Source organism: Sinohyriopsis cumingii, chromosome 16 (assembly GCF_028554795.1).
Source record: "Sinohyriopsis cumingii isolate HCF-2022 chromosome 16, ASM2855479v2, whole genome shotgun sequence".
NCBI classification, from domain to species: domain Eukaryota; kingdom Metazoa; phylum Mollusca; class Bivalvia; order Unionida; family Unionidae; genus Sinohyriopsis; species Sinohyriopsis cumingii.
The window spans coordinates 34,496,305-34,515,345 of NC_142976.1; the positions used below are offsets into that span (position 1 = coordinate 34,496,305).

At 33.6% G+C, this 19,041-nt stretch overlaps 1 protein-coding gene across 1 annotated transcript in view; it reads right to left on the bottom strand.

Moving 5' to 3' along the window:
• Window positions 1-9,195: 9,195 nt before the first annotated feature.
• Window positions 9,196-19,041, bottom strand: part of LOC149780191 (nuclear hormone receptor FTZ-F1 beta-like) — a 47,797-nt gene continuing 37,951 nt past the window's right edge. The window contains exon 6 of the mRNA XM_089936940.1: window positions 9,196-17,827. Coding sequence (XP_089793066.1) covers window positions 17,571-17,827 — 257 coding nt within the window. The 3' untranslated portion in view covers window positions 9,196-17,570. The remainder of the gene's footprint in view (window positions 17,828-19,041) is intronic.

Genomic DNA, 19,041 nt, shown 5'->3' on the forward strand with positions numbered 1-19,041 from the left:
AATGATCAATATAGGAATTGTATCTCAACTGACTAAAGAGTTGTGAAACCTTCTAAATTTCCCATTAGAACTGAATAAATTTAACTTGTGATCAATTAAGTTATGATTCATTTACATTTTTTGTCTGTCAGTGCAGTCATCAAGTGGTGACTGACTGAAAATTCTGTTTTTTAATGACTTTGATCAGTGTTTGCTAATATAAAGGGTTTATCCTAAGCAGTTAAAAAATTATTCTTTTCTGTTAATTGTATCCCCATTTCCCAGTAGCATGGGAATTCTGTTAGTTGATATAGATTGATTGATGCATGTGTAACAAAGGTCTGACTAGGACCTAGAGTAGCTAGCAAGAGGTGAAGTTGCTACAGGATTTGAAGAAATGTAGTCCTACATAGTAGGGTGGTGGATTGACTTAGAGGAGGTGAAGAAATTTGGTCTGGGATAACCATGTTGAGTGACTGGTTGGCTAGAGGATAGGAAGAAATTTGGTCTGGGATAACCATGTTGAGTGGCTGGTTGGCTAGAGGATAGGAAGAAATTTGGTCTGGGATAACCATGTTGAGGGACTGGTTGGCTAGAGGATAGGAAGAAATTTCGTCTGGGATAACCATGTTGAGTGACTGGTTGGCTAGAGGATAGGAAGAAATTTGGTCTGGGATAACCATGTTGAGTGACTGGTTGGCAAAAGGATAGGAAGAAATTTGGTCTGGGATAACTATGTTGGCTGGCTGATTGGCAAGAGGATGGGAAGAAATTTGGTCTGGGATAACCATGTTGAGTGACTGGTTGGCAAAAGGATAGGAAGAAATTTGGTCTGGGATAACCATGTTGAGTGGCTGGTTGGCTAGAGGATAGGAAGAAATTTGGTCTGGGATAACCATGTTGAGTGGCTGGTTGGCTAGAGGATAGGAAGAAATTTGGTCTGGGATAACCATGTTGAGTGGCTGGTTGGCTAGAGGATAGGAAGAAATTTGGTCTGGGATAACCATGTTGAGTGACTGGTTGGCTAGAGGATAGGAAGAAATTTGGTCTGGGATAACCATGTTGAGTGGCTGGTTGGCTAGAGGATAGGAAGAAATTTGGTCTGGGATAACCATGTTGAGTGGCTGGTTGGCTAGAGGATAGGAAGAAATTTGGTCTGGGATAACCATGTTGAGTGACTGGTTGGCTAGAGGATAGGAAGAAATTTGGTCTGGGATAACCATGTTGAGTGGCTGGTTGGCTAGAGGATAGGAAGAAATTTGGTCTGGGATAACCATGTTGAGTGACTGGTTGGCTAGAGGATAGGAAGAAATTTGGTCTGGGATAACCATGTTGAGTGGCTGGTTGGCTAGAGGATAGGAAGAAATTTGGTCTGGGATAACCATGTTGAGTGACTGGTTGGCTAGAGGATAGGAAGAAATTTGGTCTGGGATAACCATGTTGAGTGACTGGTTGGCAAAAGGATAGGAAGAAATTTGGTCTGGAATAACCATGTTGAGTGACTGGTTGGCTAGAGGATAGGAAGAAATTTGGTCTGGGATAACCATGTTGAGTGACTGGTTGGCTAGAGGATAGGAAAAAATTTGGTCTGGGATAACCATGTTGAGTGACTGGTTGGCTAGAGGATAGGAAGAAATTTGGTCTGGGATAACCATGTTGAGGGACTGGTTGGCTAGAGGATAGGAAGAAATTTGGTCTGGGATAACCATGTTGAGTGACTGGTTGGCTAGAGGATAGGAAGAAATTTGGTCTGGGATAACCATGTTGAGTGACTGGTTGGCTAGAGGAGGTGAAGAAATGTGGTCTTGGGATAATTATGTTGGCTGGCTGATTGGCAAGAGGATGGGAAGAAAGGTGTTCCTGGATGGTCATGTTTGTATCTTCAGCCTATTTGATTGCACATGAGCAGTAATTGTCAAATTTTGAAAGGCAGGTAATCCATGATGCTCTGTGCCCAAGAGAGAAAGGTGATGGCAGCCATGTTTGATGGTGGGCTGGTATTATTTTTGCAAGTTTGAAAGCCATTTATGTCCTGATGCTTTCTTTAAGTTATTTGGTTATTTAAATAGGTTTTTTTTTATAGTCACAGTGGCTATATCTGATGGTATATATGAGCATCATTTGTATAAAATTGAAAGACCCCAATGCTATGATGCTTTTTGTCACATTCTGTTGAGTGATTCTGTGAAGCAGTAATTTGAATGTCTTTTTATGTTTTTCAAAGTGACAGTAGACATATTTGATTTATATTTCATGCCAGGAGTAAAAATTGGTCAAATTCAATTGTAATGTATAGTTAATTTGTAGTTTTTGTTAGTTTTGTTCTCTCCATGATTATGTTATGGATAATGTATTTTGGGATTTACCTTGTCGAAAATCAAGTTCATTGTGTACCTGACCAGTAACTATTTTTGTAAACAAATCATACTTTGTATTTCTTTCTATGTATGGGTTAAATATTAGGATAATTATCAATAGAGGTAAACATGTTCATTTGGGTCTGGGTCTAGGAGATTGGGATTACTGGTCTAGCTTATGTTTAATCACTTTATTATAAATTTAATAACAGATTTTATCTTGCTGACATGAATTTTCTAGAAATGAACTCGTGGCTCTCATCCTGGTTCTACATTTGTGTTTTAGTTTTTAATATAATATTGTTTACTTGAGAAATTGCTCATTCTTGCATTTGACAACTGAGAGAGAATTAGTTTTATGTTGAGTTCAGTGTTTCATTGGGTGGAATTATTTATTCAAGTTATTATTCACTGGAAACACAAAGTACTTATCTATAATATTCTTGGACTGGAAGATTAATTTGGAATTATAGTGAATTCAGACAAGAACATTTTTGGATTATATTATTATGAAAAATTAAAAGACTTAACACACCAAAGCATTAAATATTGGAACTTATTTGGGGTACCACTGTAATTCAATTGGAAACTGGATTTGTAATAAGACTTAAGACTATTAGGGATTTAATTCACAATACTGTCAGTTCTTTTAAACTTTCTCTTTGTATTCTAGGGAATTGAATTATTTGCAGAATTTTACAAAACTTGTTGGTTGTCAGTCATTTACGTTACTTACTAGTAGAAGTCATTTAAAGGCCACATTTGATCAACATAATTAGTACAGATCTGATTAGTCTTCATGTCTATATGTTTCCTGCCAAGCTCAGTTGAAAATGGACTTGTCGGTTTTAATAAGTTAAAAATAGCACTTTTTGACAGATATATGGGATTTACTGTGTTTTAGTAAAGGTGGTGATATTTGAAGGAAGTTTGGTTTCTTACGTTCATGGTTCTTCTGCCAGGCTGCATTCCGTCAATTTTTTTTTCAGCATTCTTTGAAAAATCATTTAAAGTGGGTTTTGTCATAAAATTTTAGTAATGCTGGCCATATTGGACATATCAGTATTATCTGTACAAACATTTCATTATCTGTATAATGTTTGTAACTGGGGCATTTTTTGATGTATGTGGATATGAAAAACAACACCTGTTATGAAGTAAAAGATTTTTATTGTAATGATCAGTCTTTTAATGACAAATATGACCCTTCAAAATCAGCAATATGATAAATGGGATATACATTTACTGGCTGTTATGGAGAGAAATCTTACATACTGGGTTTAATGTGGGATTATCAGTTTTTGTACAAGAAGATACAGTATTTTCCAGGACCATTCTGGTGGAAGTCTGTGCAACTAAAACTTTACATTCATTAAGAATGATGATGGTACACTCTTATATTAAGATGACAATGATTTGATTGGTGGGAGGGAGTGGGAGAGTATATTGTTCATTTTAGACAAAAACATACATATGTATACAATGACAATAATACCTACCCTAAAGGCTTCTTTAACTTCTTAGCATGTCAGATTTAACTACAGTTACAACACTCCTTCGAACTTCATCTGTACATTAACAAGAGTTTTCAAGGGGACTAATGCTCTGCTGGATGAAAAGAATTTCCAGGAAGTCAAGATAAAGCCATGTATTCCATTTAACTTCGAGTTGTTGAAGCCATCTGATATTCTTCTGTGATAATAAGGTTTTTAAATTGGCTGCTTTGGTGGACATATTGGATGACAACTTTGCACCATTTTCATTTAGGACCAACAAGACATCCTAAACATTGTTTTCGAGGTGGAATCACCATGTTGATATGACATTTTGTTTTGGAGAAGCAAAGATAAAAAAAAAATTCAGGATGGATGCCATGGTGGCCATTATCAATATCTGATAGGCAACATTTCTGTTTAACACCAACCAGACTACAGAAGAAGTCTTTTGGTGAAAGCACAGAGTCAATATGATCTTCATCGGTAAGAAGTAGTGATAATATAATTTTCAAGATGGCCATTGTAGCGGTCATTAGAATTCAGATTGGCAAAAGTTTAAATTCTGACCAACTTTACATCATAAGAAGTCTTTCAGTGAAACACCCATGATGATATGACCATTTATTCAGAAGAAATAGTGATAACTAGATTTTCAAGATGGCCACTGTGGCATCCATACTGACTATCTGAATGGGATGCATCGGTCCAAATAGACATAAAAAAAACAAGTTGATACCATCTATTCAGTTATAGTGATAGCAACAGTTTTAAGATGGCCACTGTTTTTGTCATGTTGGACATAAACTTGATACCATTTTCATTTAGGACCAACTAGACAACATAAAAAACCCCTGTTGAACAAGCATCTATTATTCAATAGTATTGATAACATTTATAAGATGGCCACTGTGCTGAGCATCAAATTGATACAATTTTCATTTGGGACTATCACACAAAAATCTTACTTTTCATTATACATTTTATTTCACAAGGAGCAGTAATAATATGATTCATAAGATGAACTACAGCTCACTATAGATACAGATTTTGTGTGCTGAAATGAGTGCTAATTTTAAAATATTAGTATTATTTAATAAACAAAACTGTCTCAATCCCTTTGACATGGTTCCCCCACTTTTTTAAAGATAAATTTCCAGATTTTTTCCAGGATGACATTGGTGTTTTCAAGGTTCACATATGACCATTTCTGATTGGAATCAAAGAACATTTTAGCCTATAAAACGTGCATTTTTTAAAAATTTAAATGAAAGATGTTTCTATTTTGAGACTGCCAAAACATCTAAGTCAGAAAAGATGATTATGCACTAAACCACAAATGTATCACATGAAACGAATTTGACTACTGTAAGATCATTTCAATGTACACGATAAAAGTTCTAACTTTACTTGGCTGACCTACATTACGTTCATATAAGGAAACAACATAATGAAGATAAATTACTTTTGTTTCCTTTCAAACATTTAATTTTAAACAGATCAGAATAATCAGTTGTAAATAAGATAACAGTCTGCATGCATGTTATACAAAATAAACATTTCCAATCACAGTATGAAAAAAAAAAACTATATGAAAAGTATTGAAATTTTATCTTTTAAAGAAAAAAGTTTAAACCCTGAATTAATCTGTGCCAGTAAAACCCAAAACAAGATTTTTCAAACAACCTAATCTCCTTAAGATGATCTGGTCAATACCATGATTTAAAAAATCATGTACGAAAATGGTTGATTCAATTTTGACAAAAAGACCTTAAAAATTATATACTACTTTATAGAAAAGAACTTATTTTTCTGTAAAATCAATATGTATAATTTTATTGTGATATGCCAGTCCCAAAAACCTGTATTAATTCTCACAGGAGCTCGTCTCATTTTGTGATATTCAATAACAGTTTACGCACCAAAGTTCAGTTCAGAGATTCAACATTCTGGACTACAAAACTGACTTAAAACAAATGTGTCTGTTTTCTAATCCTGGTTTCCTCAAAAAATTCCCACCACATTTAGGATGAGATGTGGAGTCCGAAAAATTGCCTATAAAAAATTGGAAGATGCCACCATAGTGCTGTTATGAAATATGGTAGTAGCTTACCAGCGAGTCTAGCAAACTTAAATGATGTTACATTGAGTCATACCTGCATGAAATCAATAGGAAGAATGATTTATTTCTCAGAAATGGCAAGTATTCGTTATGTCTTTAATCTGCTGACAGACTAGACAAAACTGCAGTTTGATGAAACCTGACCCAGTATTCGCCATTTGCATTACAAGTCACATGACTACCCCATTGGAAATCCAATAGTCATGTGATATTACAACAAACACCTAATGTTCTACAAAAATTCAAATATACTAAATCAAAGTCGGATACCTTTTGTAAAAACCGGAAAGAACATAATTCTCAAAATATTTATTTCGAGAACATTGACCAGAAGCTTGTCCTTGTAGTAACAAACAGGACAGTCAGATTCATCATGCAGCCCTCTCAGTCTCGTGTTACAATAAACTCGATGTAGTTGTTTTCAGAATCAATTTATAAAGAATTTTTTGTCTTTGTTCTTTATTATTACAAGCAGTATATGACTCATTTTATATTTATATTTTTTTTCTATAACAATTGAAATGGATTAATACTAATATCACTTGACTACTGGAACTATGATGTCATGAACATGTGGGTTGCAAAATTTGTTTACTCATGCGACAAGGAATGCAAATCGTGAGTACCAGGTCATCAACGCCATGGTTTCATCGTCTTTCAGCAGACTAAAGATATAACGATGTAAATTTTCTGCAAAAATAAATAATTTTCAAATCAATTTCAAGCAGATATGATGTGATATAACAGCATTTAAGTTTGCTTCAACATCTTGTAAGTGGCACTGATTTGCCAACACCATGTTGGCGTCAAGTGATGATAGACTGATTTTCAACTTTAAATTTAAAAAAGGATGCCGATATTGAGCTTGTATGTTCAACAAACAGTCTACAAGCCAAATCTAATCCACTGAAATGTTTGGATTGGCTTGACAAATATATTTATGGCAAGCTCATAAATGATCCATTCTGCAACCTCCATATATTCTGATCATAAATCGATAAATTTAACTCATGATCAGTTTAGTTATGACTAAATTACATAATTATTTATGGCATCAAGTGTTGGCTGAAAATTCCCGGGTTTTTCCAAACTTTCATCAATATTTGCAAAATTCAAGGACTTTTCCCGGTCACACAGGAAATACTTATAATTTCTCCCGACTTTTTCCTGATATCCCGGTAGCGTGGGAACCCTGCTTTGGGACCCAACAATATCCATTTACTCCAAAATAAATACAGTACACAGGATGAAAACTGGCAAAAAATTCTAAGATTGGAAAATTGTGCATTTTTTTATACTTTGAAATAGTTTTATTTCCCATAATTACACCACAAGATTAAATCTTCACCATATGACTAGGTCATGAAACTAATTAAATAGCATGTAAACTTTCCCATATAATATATATTTACAAATCTTGAACTTTAAAGAATGAATTCAGTATCAAATGTTCAAGTTTGCTGACACATGTGTAGCTAATGAGCATAAATATTGTATACATTAAATCTCTTGATCTGCTCTACAGAAGTTATTTGATAACAGCAAGGCATTACTCATACGCATGAATCCCATTGTTAACTGGAGTAGCCTATAATGCATGGAGTGGTATGAAGGACAAAAAAAAGCTGAGGCAGGTGTGTATGTAAATGGTTTCATTAAATGCAATGCATACTTTCATGCCACAACACCAGATCAATACTGGATTGGACAGGACTGAATTCTGTAACTGAATGGTTTTGAGCCCAAGCTAATGGCTGAATTATCATGTGTCGGGAAAATATGGGATGTGGATGATGCATACAGTGAAAGTACCACTACAATAGTTAACTGAAAGGTACAATAGGTGAATTGAGATGGATTAAGCTTTGAAAAATGTTTAGCTAAGAAGAACTTACCAAATAATTATATGCAGATTCAGAAATGTATTGAAAAGGCTTGTAGTCTTGGTAAGATCTCAACAATGAAGTAAAATTAAATGAAGATTGTGTTTCTGATATTTTTAAAGAGTAAATTGTTGTTTTCTAATGAAATGAGTTTGGTTTGAAATCCATGTACATGTACTTTTCAAATACTACCGAGCATTTCCCAGCACTTTTTTGACCTGACATCAAATTCAAGCACTTTTTCGACCTGACCTCAAATTCAAGCACTTTTCAAGGCAATCATTCAGATCCAAGCAACTTTAAAGGCAATAACCCAAATTCAAGCACGTTTTGAATCTGACCTCAAACTGAAGCACTTTTGAAATAAATTGTCCAAATTCATGCACTTTTCAATGTAATCACCCAAATTCAAACACTTTTCAATGTAATCATCCAAATTCAAGCACTTTTCAAGATTGTGCAAACACAGAGTTTTGTCCATATGATGATGTGCTCTGCATGACCCATCTACAAGACTCCACATACAACAGTGTTTGAAAACTGCACAAGCTAATGACAAATGACATTTACATTACTGTTAGAGACGGTGTTTAAGAAATTATACTCAAGGTTTACCTTAACCAAAGTGTTGACATTGAACACGTGGACAAATGAACACAGTTATCACACAAATGAACACAGTGACATCATTAATCCATAGTCAAAAGCAGCTTTCCATCAATGAATACAACAACACTCCTTACAGCAGCCCAGAATTAGCAGAAATACATTGCAGGCAAATAACTGACACAACTTTTTATATAAGAACAGTAACAAAAACACTGACATTTGTTGACATACATTAAGAATAAATCAAAGTACTATAGTATCTCTAACTTTCACGGGGTACCAATTTTTGTGGATTTCTTTGTTGCCTGAACCACAAATTCAATGACCCAATGAAAAATCATCAACATATGATAAAAGAGTGCTTTCTCACGATATTTCTATCCTGTTGACATTAGATTCTTCTTGTATTTGGTTTCTTTCAACCCTTTAGAGGAAAAAATTGTAATGCATTTTATGTTGTTCCATTCACATACATCTATATGGTATCCATTATCTGCAATTTCCACCCACTGCCTTAAATCAATATGATGTGATATAAGGATAGAGAGAATGAGAAACAAGAAAAAGCAGAGGGTATGCAAACTTTGGCAAAACCATAAATTTAAGTACCCGCAAATGTTTTTTTTTTCTTTTTTTTATAAAACCATGAAAATTGAGACCTATGAAAACAAATGATACCAAAGTAATGAAAGTACAGATACCTTGGCCAAAACAATTTCAATTTAAACACGATAAAAGAACTAAGAGATATCGTTATTAATTGTCCATTTTTACTATGGTACAGATGCTTCTTTAAACAATCTTAATGATATTTGTCAACAGTTTCACTCAAGAATTTATATCAACATTTCAAACATCATTTGATAATTATAGCAATTTCCTTAAAAAAAGCATTTCCTATTGCTTGAATCATTAACATGGGTGAGATACCAAATGTAGAAAACTACTATCAGGTCTAACCATTTACCTAAGTTTAGCTCTCCCTCGACAAAACTGACACGAAAGACTCGTGAATATTTACTGTTACCAATGCTAGCAAGACCATATTTTTTTATCATTATTTTTAGTAACACAAAAAGGGCACTGTACAATAAGCAATGAGGGACTCAAATCCATACAAACTTTAACTTATGATGAATATAGCGATAAATACCAAGTTTGCTACAACATGATGGTTCATAGTATTTCCAATGTGCTTTGGCAAATGTTTTCAAAAAACAAATTGTAGTATGATCATTATTCTTAAGATTCTAGACCAAATGAAATACAAAAACTGAGCTTTTAAGTCTAAAGAAATCTGTACAGTTGACCCCTCTTGTAACGTCCTTATAAAGAAAGGTCTGATCATAGACCACCTTGCCTGACACCAAAATAGTACATTTTGATGCATTTATTTTCCCTCAAGAGAGGCTAACCGTTTACAAGGCCAGCTTTTCATTGCAGAAGTGGCAGTGATCTTGTAAGATAGGGACCACTGAAGCAACTGCAATTCTGTTGTTTGAGTACAACTGACAACAGAAATCTGAATGCACCAAACCAGCTGCATTGTAAAACTGGCCTAATGATGGAAACAGTCTGAAACTGATTCAAGATATGTGGGCAAAAAGTACCTTTCATGTAGGCCCCACTATAAATGTAACAAAATTTTAAAAGAAATTTAAATTGTTGATTATTAGCAGAGATGGAAGAAACATGTTTTATCAATTATCTTTATTGGGCAATATTTACTTCATTTCAAGGAATAATCAATTTTCACCCAAAACGTTTCACTAAAACGCTTTAAACCATTAAGTTTTACCAAAAACTATGGACATTTCAACTTTCACTTCTGACAGGTTAATTGTGCTGGACCACACCCAAGATGAAATCAGAAAAGGCAAACAAATACTTACTTTTTAAAATTTAATTTACATAGAGGTTTCTGTTGCATACATGCTGTTATTTAAATTGTGTTTAAACACACAATTAGCCGTTAGCCAGAAGGACTGATAATTTACAAATACATGGTTCTGAGACAAATACATCTGATTCAGTATTACATAAATTTAAAAAATACATGTGTTTAAAATGTTTACAGCAATAAAAACTATTATACATGCATCAAAACTTTTCACATCTCTGAGAGATAATACATAATTTACTTTTAAAAGAATCTATTCTTTCTCATTAATATACAACAAACAAATGATAAATAATATGTACATGAAATATACGATTCCACAGAACTAAATATGTGCATCTCTCACCAGCTTGTGCTATGTGTTAAACAAAAATTTTAAAAACTGCAAACGTAGAAAAATTTCATAGTTGAAGAAATGATTCTTGCTGCACATGTGCGATACTCTGCACATGCAGTAATAAAAATGCATGTAACATTTTAACTGAGTAACAAAAACACTGATGGCTTTAAGTGATACTAATTTACACAAGATGGGGAAGATAACTAATGCATAGTATAGTAATTTACTTGAATTAGACTTGCCTCCTTGGACATAAATCTGACCTGAAATTTCAGTATTTTCTATTCAATATTTGTTACACCATGCAGTTTGTTAGTATTGTTATATACGCTTTAGTAGGTAAAGAGGACTGAATATTTACTACCTTTTGCCTCCAGGTAAAAAAAAATCACAACTTTTACGGAAAATGCTACATAAATGTTTGTAGTATTATAAGAGAACGACAAGCTCGAAAGAAATCTAAAACCATTTAACAACAAAGAAAAATGCTGCATTAAATGTCTTCAAAAGTTACATTTGAACATATCACAAAATGTTAGACATGTTCTGGAACTCAGAAAAGTCATTAAACAATTGGCTCACCTGATTCACATAACAGCTGACTATTTCACTATGCAGTATCGTGTAGTAGTACACACATTCTGTGTAATCTCCCAAACTTTATATTATGTTGAATTTACCCTTTTTACTATGCAGTATCTTGAAGTAGTACACACATTCTGTGTAATCTCCCAAACTTTATATTATGTTGAATTTACCTATTTTACTATGCAGTATCTTGAAGTAGTACACACATTCTGTGTAATCTCCCAAACTTTATATTATGTTGAATTTACCTATTTTACTATGCAGTATCGTGAAGTAGTACACATTCTGTGTAATCTACCAAACTTTATATTATGTTGAATTTACCTATTTTACTATGCAGTATCATGAAGTAGTACACACATTCTGTGTAATCTACCAAACTTTATATTATGCTGAATTTACCTATTTTACTATGCAGTATCGTGAAGTAGTACACACATTCTGTGTAATCTACCAACCTTTATATTATGTTGAATTTACCTATTTTACTATGCAGTATCGTGAAGTAGTACACACATTCTGTGTAATCTACCAAACTTTATATTATGCTGAATTTACCTATTTTACTATATCTTGATTTTTAAAAATTCAAAAGATAAAGGTGTAATTAACATGCACAGCTTCCTGCTCATAACTGAAGCCATCCAAGATATTGGTGATAATAAATCAAGCAGATTAAAAATGAATTGGAAGCAAGCCAGTCAATATGATGCAAGAAGATATATCATTGATATGCATCAATCTTGCCCATTATTAAAACACTCCAAGATCCTGGAAATTGGAGCATATATTCCAAGCCAGATGGCCAATATGGCTTCCACACTGGTAACAAGACCAGCCATCAGATACAAAAGTACATTATAAATATGCATGGCTCTTGCTCATTATCAAACCCAAACATCTTAATAATATAAGCCAATGTTGTAAGTTTAATAAAAATCATATCAGAATGATGTCTTCCAGAGTAGTAAAAAGCTATGCCAATCTGATACAAGATCAACCAATTATTAATATGCAAGCATCTTATTTATTATTGAACCTGTACAAGAATTTGATGAAATAATCATGCTGTACTCCATGTTTGATTAAAACTTCCTCTGAAAATCTATCTTCACAGTGGTAATAGGTTCAGCCAATCAGAAGCCAGATCACCTCATCAATAAGTGTGGATCTCATTCATTACAAAATCCATGAAGATTTTGATGATACATGCATATATTCCATGTTTGATCAAAATCCGATCAGAAATATCGCCTCCTGAGTGTTAACAAGGTCATACAATCAGATTAAGATTATCTCAGTAATCTACAAGACTCTCACTAATTATCAAATCCAAGATGTTTTTAATATATAACCAATATTGCAAGTTTGATCTAACTCAGATCAGAAATATGGCATCTAGTGGGTATGCAAGCTCAGCCAATGAGATGCAAGGTTACCTAATTAGTATGCATGGATATCACTCATTATCAAAATCGTTTCAGACCTTAATGATATAAGCATATATTCCAGGTTCATCAAAATTGGATCTCATATAGAGCCACCAGTGTGATGACAAGCTTAGCCAATCAGATGCAGGATAAGCTAGTTATTATCAGTGTATTTCACTTAATTACTGTAATTGTCTCTGATCTGAAAGATATTAGCATATCTTATAAGTTGGATCAAAAATATGGCCTCCGGAGTGGTAACAATGTTAGCTCATGATATGCAAGATCATCTCATTAATATGCATGGTTCCTGCTCATTATGTGCAAGATCATCTCATTAATATGCATGGTTCTTGCTCATTATATGCAAGAACATCTCATTAATATGCATGGTTCTTGCTCATTTTATACAAGATCATCTCATTAATATGCATGGTTCTTGCTCATTATATGCAAGATCATCTCATTAATATGCATGGTTCTTGCTCATTATATGCAAGATCATCTCATTAATATGCATGGTTCTTGCTCATTTTATACAAGATCATCTCATTAATATGGACGGTTCGTGCTCATTTTTGAACTCATCCTAATGAATGAAACTGAAACAAAAATATGGAATTGTGTGGTAACATGCAATTGCTGAAGGACAAATGTACACAGAAGCAAGACCATACTACACATTCCACTGGCCTTAGGGTTCTGTCAGCTAAAATCTTGCCTTTTTAAAGACTGGGGGCACAGATTGGTACATACAATGTCTTAAAGGACATCTCTGGAAAAATTACAGTCAGCAATCACCTTTCCTGTTTAACTGTCCACTATACTTCTACAAATCATATCCAATCATGTCACAATGGTTTTAAGTCTCTATGGAATGGTGACAGAAATGCTGCATAACAAGCATGCTGCTCCAGATAGGTTGATTACATAATCATCAACATTTTCTTTAAAATTGCAAGAATAATGATGTTATCTTTAAGATTTATGAAAAATTACATGTATGAAAATACTGTGAAAAGTGGCAGTTAATGTAGGTGAGGCAAATATGCTACATGGTTCCTAATTGATTGGATATTATTCTATTCTAGGTCACTAACATACCAATAAACAAATAATACTATTAGCAGGGTTCCTAATTGATTGGATATTATTCTGTTCTAGGTCATTAACATACCAATAAACGAATAATACTATTAGCAGCTTACTATTTGCTAACAGTGATAAATACATATCATGCATTAGGATCAATTACAAGAGCTGTACACAGCAAACTATTTAAATTCAACACTTGTTTTGTTCTGGGAACATTCAGTGTAAAGTCTTAGCAGTATATTTATTACATGGTTCCCACACTTTTCTAAAGATAAATTTCCAAGTCATTTCCAGGGTTTTTCCAGGATGAAATTATTTTTTCAAGGTTCACATATGACCATTACTGAATGGAATAAAAGAACATGATTTTAGATTGTAAAACAGGCATTTTCTAAATCTAAAGATGTTTTTTTCAAGACTCTCCAAAACATCTAAGTTAGAAAAGATGATCGTGTACAAAACCACAAAATGTATCACACGAAACAAGTTTGATTATATTCCTATAAATTGGCATGTAAAGTCATTTCAATTTACAGAATAAAAATTCTAACATTATTTTGCTGACCTGCATTATGTTGCCAAGTGCGAACAACGTAATGAACATAAATTAGTTTTTTGTTTCCTTTTAAACCTTTAATTCTAAAGAATCATATAGCGATATATATATATCTTATAGAACGTAAACATTTCCTATTACAGTATATAAAAAAACAATAATGCAAATAATTAAAATCTTGTCTTGTAATGAAAAGAGTTTAACCCTAAATTTGTCTGTGCCATTAAAATCCCAAACAAGAGTTTTCAAACAACCCAATCTCCTTAAGACGATCTGGTTAAAAATCCATCATTTAAAAAATATTTTCAAATGGGTTGATTTAAATTTTGACAAAAGACCTTAAGATTATATACTGTTGTATAAACAAGGACTGAATTTTCTGTAAAATCAACTTGTCTTCTTGTAATTCGTTAAACCAGTCCCCAAGCCTGTATTGATAAAGGGGCTTGTGTCATTTTTAAATATATAATACATGGAACGACAATTTCTCATTTCAGCTCTGAGATTCAACAATTTGGACTACAACTTTGGCTTAAAACGAATAGCGGTGCATTTTCTAATCCAGGTTTCCTCTGAATATTCCCACCCCATTTTTCATATTTGGACATTTAGGTTGGGGTGTGGGGTCATTGCAATTGCATATCGAAAATCTGGAATTTGCCGCCACCGTGCTTAACGGCATATGGTAGTCACTTACCAGTGGGCCCAGCAAATTTAAACTTAGGTTATATCAACTCATACCTGCATGAAATCAGTAAGAAAATGATTTATTTTCTCAGAAATGGCAAGTATTATAAATGCTGTCTTTAATCCGCTGACAGACTAAACGAAACTAGGGCAGATGAAAATTGACCCTGTACTCGCCATTTGCATAACTAGTCACATGACTTCACAAATCTCAAACAATATCGGAAGTCCAATAGTTATGTGATATCAACAAAAAAATCCTTTTTGATGAAATTCAAGTATATTAAATGAAAGTCAGATACTTTTCGTAAAAACCAGCATTCTGGCCAGTCTGAGTTATCAAGCAGAGAGCACATGTCAACAAAACTCCAGAAGTTGTTCATGGAATTATATAAATATGGAGAATTTTTGTGTTCTTTTGTTTTTGTATTTTTATTACAACCAGCACATGACTTTCATTTAATATTTTTTTCTTTTTTTTTCTCTAAGACATTTGAAAATGTGGGTTGTTTGATTTGTGTACTCGTGCAACTAGCAATGCAAATCGCGAGTACCAGGTAACATTTCATCAACGCTGTAGTTTTATTTTGTCTTTCAGCAGATTAAAGACATAAAGATTTTAATACTCATAATATCTGAGAAAATGAGTAATTTTCATATCGATTTCATGCATGTAACACTCGATCTAACAACATTTAAGTTTGCTCGGCCATCCGGTAAGCGGCTACGTTTTGCCATGACCATGTTGGCCTCTTGTGATGCTAGACTGGTTCTCATACTTTCTATGTATCAAGCTGAGTTTGAAAATAAAAGTCTGCTAGATGAATCTAATCCCTTGAGCATTTGGATTCACTCAGCATATATGTTTATTGCAAGCACCCAAATGAGCCATACTGCACCCTCCGAAAATTCTGGTTAGAACTCGATAAATTTAACTCACAATCAGTTTAGTCACAACTCACTTACATGATTGTTTCAGGCATCAAGTGGTGGCAGAAAATTCCTGGGTTTTTGCCAACTTTCATCAATATTTGCAAAATTCAAGGAATTTTCACGATTGGGAAAAAAATTATCATTTCTCCCGACTTTTCCCCAATTTCCCGGTAGCATGGGAACCCTGTTATTAAAATAATTTGCAAATACTCTTCTGAAATATGAAAAGATAATATAACATTTACAGACAAATATGTTTCTGGGCTTTTATACTTTGTATGAAAGTTAATGACCACTGTCCATCATGGACAAAAGATGACAGTATTTTTTTAATATGTGGGACAAAAAGAGTAATTAATATATACCAAACCTGAAATAACTACCTGCCACTGAAATATGACTGACAATATTTTATGATGTATTTCATGACGTGGCCTTTTCTAGACTGATTACTGCAAACATAAATCAATAAATTGTATAAGGACTTTGTTTTTAACTATTCATTGTCCTAACATTTGTCTGAAATGTTAAAAACCATTCAGAATGAGGTATTCAGCAAGTACATTTTGATGTGCTGTAGTTATTTCAAATTTACTATAAACGTGAGTTTTTGTTATTTCCCTTTTCCCAGTGTTTATATATGGATTTCTAATACATAAGCATAATAAGAGCAAAATAAACTGATTCAGTAATACACGTCTTGTGAGCTGAAGATGTCTTATTCCAATGTTCAAGATCCAGAAAAACCAAGCTGGGAATCAGCAATTTTGCTTGGGTCATAGTCCTACAACTCCCTCTATCTTGATCTTGATAATTAACAAGCATCATTAACATAGGAAATATCACATCTTGATTGTCTGGTTTTTGAGTTACATAAAATGCACTATCATTTAGAATGAGAACAGACAGATAACATTCTTTTCAATTTGTTTTTTGGGGGACCAAGTTGACCTGGTTCCAGACCTAAAAGACATTAACAAAATTCCATGACACAGGGATTACATTTTTATGAAGTTTAAAGACTACTTAAGTCTACTTTGGATAGCTTCAGTTATATAAACCATCAATTCCTACTGACTTATTAATCAGTAACAAGCTCGAACATTTCATTTATACTTGTTAAAACAAAGCCTTGATAGACACAGAGCTAGCAAATCAAACATGCCTGCTAGAGTTAAAACAAAGCCTTGATAGATACAGAGCCAGCAAATCGAACATGCCTGCCTGCTAGAGTCATGCTTACAAAAAGGTTTACTGAAAATGTTGCTCGTTTTGAAACAGAAATTTGACCAAGTCCAATATGTTGATCCTGATAGTGATAACAAAGTTTTCAATGGAAAGAAGTGAAGTAACTTAGTATGTATGCACTGAAGTAACCTAGTATGTATGCACTGAAGTAACTTAGTATGTATGCAGTGAAGTAACTTAACATGTATGCAATGGATTAATAAGAAGATAAGCCATGCATGAAGCTTTGGAGACTATCGCCAAAGTCTGTCATAATCTGCTGCATTAGAAGTATTCCATATCTGAGGTGTGTTCAGGAGCAATCAAATTTATCTGCTGTCTCTCCGACCTGATGCTGATCCTCCATTATTTCATCCAAGGTCCTTGACATTTTCTCCTTTTAGAAGCTCAAAGAGAAGTCCACAGGTCTGAGAATTTGAAGGCATCCAGCTCTTCAAGTGATCTTTCAGCATTAAACTTATTCGAGAAAGTTCCGACAATCGCAGTAACATCTCACCAAACTTGTTTGGAGACTGTATGTAGTGGCTGTTTGTGTACACCTGTAAAGCTTCGCAAATCTTTTCCTGCAGTTCTTCAAGTTTCTTCTGTTCTCTTAAACCTCTGACATCTGTAAATAATTCAAAAAAAATAAATGCAGTTAAAACTGACTGTAAGTCAACATGACTACAAGTTGAATATTACAAAGATGAGATACAGTGATAGCAGCAAATACTTTGCACAATCCAATATGGTGGCTGAAAACTGGCATACCAGCCTCAATTTCGAATCAACCAATCATATTTTAGAACTCTATATTCCTATATGCATGCAATACATTTGCTCTAAAAATGGAACCAGGGATCTTTCTAAACAAAAAATTACAAGGAAATGTTTTCTTAAAAAATGTTTTTTATTATGAAAACATACACCCATATTAAGGTCTAAAATACAGTACAAATATGGGGAAAATGGAACACTTGGCATCTAGGTATGTGTACATAGGAAAATATTTAATTGCATCTTTGTATAGATACCTATTGTTAATGGACCCATGTGTACATGGGTAAATATCCAGTGAAACCTGTGTATAAAACATAAAATGTTAAAGGCTTCATGTCAACATAGTTAAATAATTACAGTCAAGCCTGTTTATAACGACTTAAAGATGATGTGTTAATGATCCCTTTGTACACAGGTAAACAATCAGCCTTGTACATAATGGCCAAGTGTTAGAGGTTCCTTGTGTATATATGTAAATATTTAAGTCAGCCTTATGTATAAAGACAGGTAAATAATTAGTCAACCTTGTGTATAAAAGCCAAGTGTTACAGGTTCCCTGTTCATATATGTAAATAAGTCATTCTACCTTGTGTATAAAGACCAAGTGTTATCGGTTCCATGTGTACATAATTTTATGTAAATAATTCAGTCAACCTTGTACATAAAGACTAAGTTTACACAGGTAAATAATTAAACAAACTTGTGCATAATGAAAGGGCAGTAGAGAACTGGGAAAGACGGAAAGAACTGGTTCTTAAGTCAACTCTGGTGACCAACGACCACATGGGTTATTGGATTGATGATGATAATGATGATGATGATGATGATGTGCATAACGACCAAGTGCTAAAGGTCTCATATGTATGAAGGTATATAATTACAGTCTACATTGTGTATTGAGACCAAGTATTAGTGTATGAACAATTCCAGTCAAGCCTGTGTATAAAAACCTAATGTTAATGTTCAATGTGTATATAGGCAAATAATTAGTCAAGCCTGTGTGAAATGACCACTCACGAAATCATCTAGAGGTGTTATTTCAGTGTTCTTCCTTGGGTTCTG